We start from the raw sequence: 8,634 nt of genomic DNA on the forward strand, positions 1-8,634 counted from the left end.
ACTCGTTTACTTCTGCAACATTTTTCAAAAACTTTTGTAAGTACTATGGTTGATTGCGACCATCTACAAAAATTGATAGCAAAAGATCATAGGTAACAAAAACAAGATACCACAATACCACACACCTGGTGCTGCAAACAATAACCATAAGCTGTATAGAATAACAAAATAATAGCCCTGATAGATGTTGTGAAAAAGTGACAACTTGAAGTAAAAATAGTCGAGTAGAACATAGATGTCAAATGCAAAATGTTGCAGCCATTATAATAGAGCAAAGAAAAAAGAAAATAATAACCCCCCAGACTTGTATGCATACAAATTTCGGTTCGATATCAGATAGAAAACTTGATATATAATCTAACTATACATTTCTGAACGAACCAAGTGCTCTAATTTCTATGTCCAACTATGTATAAGGTATGTAGTAACGATGTCAAATTTACACACATATATATCGACTGTTTTAATCAATTTCAGCATGCACGTAATCAACAAAAACAAAATTCTTCTGAAGTTCGTGTGAATAATAAGCCAAACCAGCACTCAAAACCGCAAGCCCCGCAAAAATAAGGCGTGTTTGGATCTCAGGAGGAACACCAGCAGCAGCACAAAAAACAACAGCTGCTCCAATTAGAAACTTCTGCAGTGTCTCGAATGTTTTATGAGCCTTCTTACATGATGAACACTTTAAAGTATGTTGCTCGTACCTATCCAACATCTGTAAAAATAAAAAAATAAAATAAAATAAAAAGGTTGCAACATTATACGAGAAATATGAAACCCACATTGCAAGAACAGTTCAGCATAAAGTTGTCAATTTTGACCCGTTAACTAGTTAACATGTCGATTTCAGTTGTCTCATTTCAAATGGGCCGAATAAAAGTCACCCAAAGTCAACATCCTGAATTTAGTCCAAATTTAATTTAGGTAACCAACTTCTTTTGTACGAAAAAGCTCGCAATTTAAAATTTTAAAGTGCTTACCCAAAAGAATCCACCAGACCCATTTTTACCCATAATAGAGGCCCATTTCATAATGAAGCGCACAAGAAAGTGATTAGGGATCAAGCTAGCAGACCCAATTTGCATCATAAAGACTCGTTTCATTCCATACGACCCGCCCATTTTGCCACCTCTAGGTTTACATATCAATAATCAAGTACCTGGCGTTTGGAAAGATATGTGGAGGGCAATGATTGGGTATTGGCATGACCAAACCACTCAGGTTGACTGTTTCCATGTCGTCTGAGCCAATTTCTAAATGCCAATACAAAACGATCAGCTTGTGTTGGTGTAAATGTGAGGTTTGTATACTGTTTGTTGACATCAGTTGAACCATCCATTGATTGTGACAGAAACACTTTTTCTTGACCTTGCAGCACAATCATATCTCCATCATATACTTTATTTGAAGTCCAATGTTCATGCCATCTTGGAACAACCTACAATTTACACATTTTCAGAAAAAAAAACTAATGAAGATGGGCCATAAAACGCGTCATATTGCTGTATAATGACATCCATTAAGTGTTACCTGCCACCATGCAGGCCCGGGCATTGTAAACTGGAAGAAGTTTCGAGCACTACAAACAATGGAACGAGTCTTCCCTGGTGCCATTGGTACATTGAAAGAACAAATCCATATTACCCACTTTTGGTCACCCACAATGGGGAGTTTTGTGTCAATCTCTATCCTAGTACCACAACAAAAATGTAACATTTGGGTTAGCAGATAGTTCAACTACACTACTTATATTAATAAAAATATTTTAATTACCATTAACGAACCATGTTTCATAGGTATTTAATATCTAGAACATCTAGATCATTTTAATCCTAAACTCTTACGGTCCTACCACAAAAAATTGCAATGTTTGATCTAACTAGTGGTGGCCAACCCTTTTTTTTTAAAAAAATTGGTCAATTCAGGGTAGATATAATACTCTAGCAGGTAAAATAAATACCACAAATCGTCTTAAAAGAAAATGAGTTAAAACAGTTATATTTAATTTGACAAAAACAACATAATCTTTTTGGAGTTATATGATACACTAACTCTTACAAGAAGCTCAATAACTTTGCTCAAAAAGTGTTTGGGTCAATCTAATACAATCCAATCCAATATAAAGGCGATTTTGCCACCCTCTAGACCAAACACATAGTTTAACAGAAGTATTGATTGTTCATCAAATACCTAAACCATCCCTCGACACTTAGAAAGATGAGAAAACTTGTACACCAAAATCCATGTCATCAATAGAATCATAGACCAAAAATTCAACGTAAGGATGCGACTAATACAAAGATGAGACAAATGGCGGTATGAAGAGGATATGATAGAAAGAAAATGCCTAAGCCATGTGTCAGGCATTTAAATAGATTAGGCATGCATAACTACTGGAGAACTAACTTGTATTATTGTTGAATAGATAGCACAATTGCAAGCCTATTACGGGCCACAAAAAGGAGACACTAATCTTACTTGTTTATATAATAGCAAGGTGCAATAAACTTAGCACTGATTTTTGGGTTCCCTTCATTTTCTCCTGAAAAACCCCAATGGCCAGTTGAATCCATCTTGAATGGCAGCGGTTTAGCCCTGTCCCTCCTCCCTGTAACCTGTAAGATTATTCAGCCAGATTCCAGTTGGTCTTTGATATTTTAATGATAACAGAAAAAACTTGCTGACGATAAAAATACTTGAGCTTAAAGTGTTCACCTTATGATGGGCAAAATCAATGTGTGAGGGATCAGAAACATTCTCCATGAGAGTATCATAGCCATAGAACAAATCACGTTGAATCGTCACTGTTGAAAATTCAGGCTTTTCAAAGTCATCGGGCAACCTAAACAATACATTAATAGCCAAGAAAAGACATTCAAATCGAGGAAAATGACATTTACAATAAGTTCATAACAAGGTGATTACAAAATAGCACACTTTGTCACTCTCATTAAAAGTTTAACTTCCAAAAGATACTCACAGCGAAGAATCTCGAGAACCCAAATCAATATATCATTAACTATTGAGCAAATTGGATCATACATGTTGAACTTTTTAAATAAGGAAAGGTCTCGAATCCTAAATAACATACCCGTCAATCTTCTTGCAAACACACATATCGATATCTTTGACTATCAGACAAATTGATCATTAAACATCAAAATAAGGATTAAACTCCCTAAGATACCCTACAAGAATTCTTATATTCCGTATCAGCAACTTAAATTCTTGGGCATAACAAATAATTGTACCTAATATAATATGAAGCGAATATTATATTAAACACTTGTTTAATGATAAGTGTAAGATGAAATATATTTTAATCATTAAAATATATTAAACAACAAATCATATCATATACACATACTATAAAAGAAGTTAGTGAGATTACATTGGAGGCGTAGTAGCACTAGCTCGTTCAAATCCATTTTCATCGGGCCACACAAAAAGCAAACCTTGAGACACCATTGTTGGGAACCTAGTAGCACAAGCTCTAGGTGATTGAACCGCTCGAGCTTCGGGTCCATCAGATGATGCTTGAGGGATCCGAGAACATGACCCACATCCATCAAAGGACCATCCATGGTAAGAACATTGCAAATGCCCATTTTCATCAATCCTTCCTTCCTAAAACAATACACATAAGTATTGTAACTTCACAATCCTTCCAAGATTCATACAACACAGAAAAACACAAATCAAAAAAAAAAAATTTGCAGGTCAAAATCATAAAAACTTGTAGGCTTATGAACATATCATTTTACAAAAGTACTAATTACACATTAAAGTTGCAACTTTCTTCAAGATTTCATACAATAACAATAAACCCAAATCAAAAAACATAAAAGTCGCAAACTTTTGAGCATTTTATCTGATAATAATGCAAATTACACATAAAGTTTGCAACTTTCTACAAGATTTCACATAATAACAAAAAACCCAAATCAAAAAACATAAAATATTGCAATATTTTGATAACAAAAAACTTACAGACAAAGGTGCAAGGCGATGTGGGCATTTATCATCAAGAACAACCCATTGGTTAGAATTTTTATCAAACCAAATAACAAGGTCACGGTTAAGAAGTGTAAAAGGTGTTGGAATATTTGGATCAAGATCTTCTGTTAAAGAAACAGGGTACCAATGATCTTTCCATGAGAATTTTGCATCAAGTTTTTCATTTTCAATATTAGTTGATGGGTCAGTATTGTTGGTGGTGGTGGTGGCAGGGGATGGTGGGGCAGATACATGGAGTGGTGGCATAAGCTTTTTCCGGCGAGATGATGACGGTGGTGATGGGTGGAAGTTGACGATTATGGGGTTTGTTGGTAGGAAGTTGTGGTGGTGGTTTGTGGTGGTTGATGGTGGTGGTGATATTTGGTATAGTAAAGATGACATTTTTGTTGGGTTGTTTTTTCTTTTTTTTGAATTTATTTATTAGTTTTTGTTTGAATTTTTTTTAGTGGTGTAGAAGTGTAGTGTGTGTGTATTTGTATGTGTGATATACACAACGAAGCTGGAAGAAGAAAGAATTCAAGAAGAGTTTGCGTGTAAGTTTGTTGTATGATTTTTGGAAAAGGCCAAATTGACAAATTATGAAGAAATTTGCCACGAATAACAAGTGTGTAAACATATTTATCGTTTAGATTGGTTCACATTGAATTGAATAATTTTGCAAATGGGCTATATATTTAGAGCATTTTAAACTATTATTTCTTTTTTCGTATTTTAAACTATTATTTTTTTTTTCTTTTGTCATTCACTGACAAAAAAAAATTAAGGTTTCGGGTCATAAAATTTTCTATGAGGGTTTTTTTACATGAAAAGAAGAAACGATCAGATGAACTAATGACCCAATAATGATCTCAATTTGTTGTTCGATAAAAGAAGTGTCGTGACAATAGTTTACATTTGAGAAAAAAAATGATTATTGATGTTTAATCAATTAGACATATGTTTGTGTAATCACAAAGAAAACCACGATTTATGCATAATGGATAGTTGGATACTATGTTTATACCACCCATACTATGCGTCACTGTAAGTTCGCAAATAACAATCACATATTTGGTTTTAAACGAGATGTATGTCCGCGCAATACGACGGTGATGGTTGTAACGGTGGCGGCGGATGTGGCGGTGACGGGTGGTGGTATTGGCGGTGGCGGCGGTGTCAGAAGCGGTGGCGGTGACGGGTGGTGGGGTAGCAATGATAGTGAATGTTAAAGTAATTGATGTTAAAAGTGGTAGTGCAACTATTTTAAGGGTTTAGGGGTTTATGTTGTAAATTACTTCATTAAGGGTACTATAGGTATATTATGTAGAGATGTTTAAATTAACGAATACAGAACAGAGATATTTTAGGTAGTTCAAAGTTGTAATTTGAGAAAAAGATAGAAATAAATGATGCTTTATATAGTGGTATAGATAACCAAATCCAAATTTAACCGAAATCAAACTAAAACAAAAACCAATCTTAAAAACGGATTTTTAGTTTGGATCAAAACCAACTCCTAATAAATACCAAATTTGTATACAATAATAGTCTTTGGTTTGGTTTTGGATATAGAAATTGACAATTCAATTTAAACCAAAAAATCAAAATATCCCGTATGTATAATAACCATATTCCGGGACTATATTTAGCAAACCCTGTTATTATTATTATTTATAGTCCTTTCTAATTATTATCAATCCCTATTTTAGAAAAGTGTTGGAAAATTGTTAGATAAAAAAGTACTAAATTATCCTTAATAAACACCCTCTATGGAAAGATTTATTAGAAATTATCAAATTTGCCCTTAATGAAGTAATTTACACTTTAGATCCTTATCTTGCTAATTTACACTCCAAGTCCTTATCTTTTAAAATATTTCCACTATCACCATTACATCAACTTACATGGTTACACCACTTGAGACCAATTGTCGATGTCATCACCACTCGTCGCCATTACCACCACCGCATTGTGCATGTATCATGCTGGTACTTTATTTATAAGTTACATGACTATACTTAGACTCTGAAAAAAATCTCAATTAGTGTAATTGTGTCTCCCTTTCCACTGTGTTTCTACTTTTGGAAATGAAAAGAGCTGTACTTGTAAGATTCTATTGTTTATGCGCACTCTTTTTTGATGAATTCCAAAAATATAAGTTTATAAATAACATCTGAAACTTGAACTAAGAACTAAGAAGCTATAGATTGTTATAGCCAGAAACTTGACCAACCATGAAGAACTTCAAATTTTGTCACCAATACAAATGTGTAAACAGTATTTGTAAATACTCGAAGTCGTAACGTACAATCAAAAACAAAGTAATCTTTTAACTTTGTTTAAGGTCCGTTTCTTTGAGAACAAAATATCGAAAAAAGAAAAAAAATGATTTGTAAGTACATGTATATGACACTGAATGAATACGACAGAATGACATCTGTGTGAAACCGTAAGTAGAATCTGTTATGTAAGATATGATAAATAAAAGAGAAGTGTGAACTGAAGCTGTAAAAAGGTCAATTATGTATTTTGGTATTGGTCATAGGTCAAAGCTTCTTGTTGCTGGACAAGTAAAATCAAAGGGGATCCGTTCTGCGTTTTGTCCCCATAACTGATACAAACTTTGGTCGCCGAATGCTTTCTGGCTAGGACTTCTATACATAATCTTAGAGTTAACTGTATTTTGGGGCAGGGCTTTCAGACACAGTTTGGGTCCTTAAAACGTGAAATAGCTCGGAAATCTGGGCCAAAAACCTAACTTTGTATCTCATCCGACCCGCAACTAGGTTATGTATGTGTGATCTTTTCTATAGGAGGCAACTTCAACCCGCCATTACTAACAATTCATGTTATGATTTTCAATGTAACATGAAGTGTATTATATTTGACACACAGATACCTCAGACATAAGTGTTTCTGAGCCTACACTCCCCCAAAACAAAAATTACCCATTTTGACACCAACATGCCCAATTTTCCATATTTTATACCTTTATAATAATGAACAATACTATAAAATCCAGACTGATCAGTTCTGATATAATTGTCGAAATGAGTCGGGTTGGGGTTCTAGCTTTGTTTTGTATTCCTAATACACCAGCACTTACCAGAACAAGAACAGTATAGCATTATTAATCGCAAACTCATGCAAATTTAGCATCTTGCATTGTTGGGCACTCATCTTTAACTATATGGAGTAAACTGTTTTCAAAATCATTCAGTACATACATTACATAAACATAGAAACAAAATACCTAAAGGATTATTTCTTAGAATAACTCTGATAGTCAGGTCCCACATCACGCGATCCAGTATTAATATAAGGTCCTCTAAAAGTTGCTTGAGGCGGCAGTGGTCTCGACGAGTCAATAATGGGCGCCTTTGATGACCTAGTCCTGCATTCGATATACAATTTCCATTTCAATACGGAAAACAAAAATAACAATTAAAAACAAAAAAGTCACAGACGGGCTAGCAAAAAGATTGTATACTTACGCCATGTAAAAGGGAAAAGCTAACCCTGCACTTGCAAATGCTAGTAAGCCCGTGGCAACAATGATGTTACGTGAACGGGCCATCAAGTTTTCAAAACACGGAAATACAAAAAAGATAATCTGCAGATCGACAGAAAGATGTCAATACGCCAACGCAAACGTTCAGTTCCTAATACTTATTATTGCATAACAGGATCTTGAGTACTAATTAATTACATTAATACAATTAAATAGCAATTATGATATATATAGATTTCAGGAAACCCTAGAATAAGATCATTTAGTGAAACGGGTAAACGGATCAGGTTATCGGGTAAGGCGAGTCTTCCACTTGGCCTAAGTCCTAAGTAATTAAGGTATCCTTGTTATTGTTTTCGAACCTTTTACCTGTCCAACCTAAAATGCTTACAAGGGAGGTTCGAACATGAGACCTTAAATTAAGGAAATCGGGATCATATAATGACAACAGCTTAAATCTATTATACATGTATGAAAATTTAAAAGTGAAAAAAAAGGACAAGAGTGAATTATTTGAATATAATTTGATATATACCTGGAGCCCTGGAGGTAAGTGGTGACAAAAGAAGCTATGAAATATGAATGAATGGCTAGTTGCAGCATTTTTGGGGGTGAACTTGAATCAAATGAATTCATGCGGGTCACTTAGTTCGGGTGTACCCAAAACATATATGGTTTTCGTCTTATGATGGGCTTATTGATTATAGCTTTGGCCCAAACAAGCAAGTAAAAGAAAGGAAGAAACTGCTTAGTGTCGTCTTTTATGGGTTTTGAGCCCCAATACTTCGACGGTATATGGAAGAGATTAAGATGTAGGCAGACCTTACATCTACCTAAGTAGAGAGGCTGCTTCCACGTTCTACCTAAATGGTAGAAAAAGCTCTAATTTCTGTCTCAAAGGCTAGGATGTTTACCACTGATCCAACCATACTGTTTTGGCCCAAAAAAGCAAGTATTTTCTATTTTGATGTGTTAGACCTAGATGACACAAATAATAGTAGGTAGATACAAAATGCTGTAATACACAACTTGCTCAATAAAAATATGTTGAATTTTGTTAATCACGACACTTAGTGTAACATATAATAAAACTTTGTAAATGATGGTCTATAATCTTATTCAAT

At 34.3% G+C, this 8,634-nt stretch overlaps 2 protein-coding genes across 2 annotated transcripts; both read right to left on the minus strand.

The window, feature by feature from the left end:
• Positions 1-283: 283 nt before the first annotated feature.
• On the minus strand, positions 284-4,493 carry LOC122581878 (pheophorbide a oxygenase, chloroplastic). The gene is made up of 7 exons (XM_043754193.1): positions 3,994-4,493; positions 3,395-3,630; positions 2,719-2,845; positions 2,482-2,618; positions 1,534-1,693; positions 1,163-1,441; positions 284-718 (listed from the first exon to the last, which is right to left on the minus strand). The coding sequence occupies exons 1-7, from the start codon at positions 4,399-4,401 to the stop codon at positions 464-466; spliced, it is 1,602 nt and encodes a 533-aa protein (XP_043610128.1). The 5' UTR covers positions 4,402-4,493; the 3' UTR covers positions 284-463.
• A 2,633-nt stretch (positions 4,494-7,126) lies between these two features.
• LOC122582945 lies at positions 7,127-8,150 on the minus strand. Its single transcript, XM_043755377.1, has 3 exons — positions 8,046-8,150; positions 7,494-7,612; positions 7,127-7,393 (listed from the first exon to the last, which is right to left on the minus strand). The coding sequence occupies exons 2-3, from the start codon at positions 7,574-7,576 to the stop codon at positions 7,261-7,263; spliced, it is 216 nt and encodes a 71-aa protein (XP_043611312.1). The 5' UTR covers positions 7,577-7,612; positions 8,046-8,150; the 3' UTR covers positions 7,127-7,260.
• Between the last annotated feature and the right edge of the window lie 484 nt (positions 8,151-8,634).

This window comes from Erigeron canadensis, chromosome 9 (assembly GCF_010389155.1).
Source record: "Erigeron canadensis isolate Cc75 chromosome 9, C_canadensis_v1, whole genome shotgun sequence".
In the NCBI taxonomy this organism is placed as follows: domain Eukaryota; kingdom Viridiplantae; phylum Streptophyta; class Magnoliopsida; order Asterales; family Asteraceae; genus Erigeron; species Erigeron canadensis.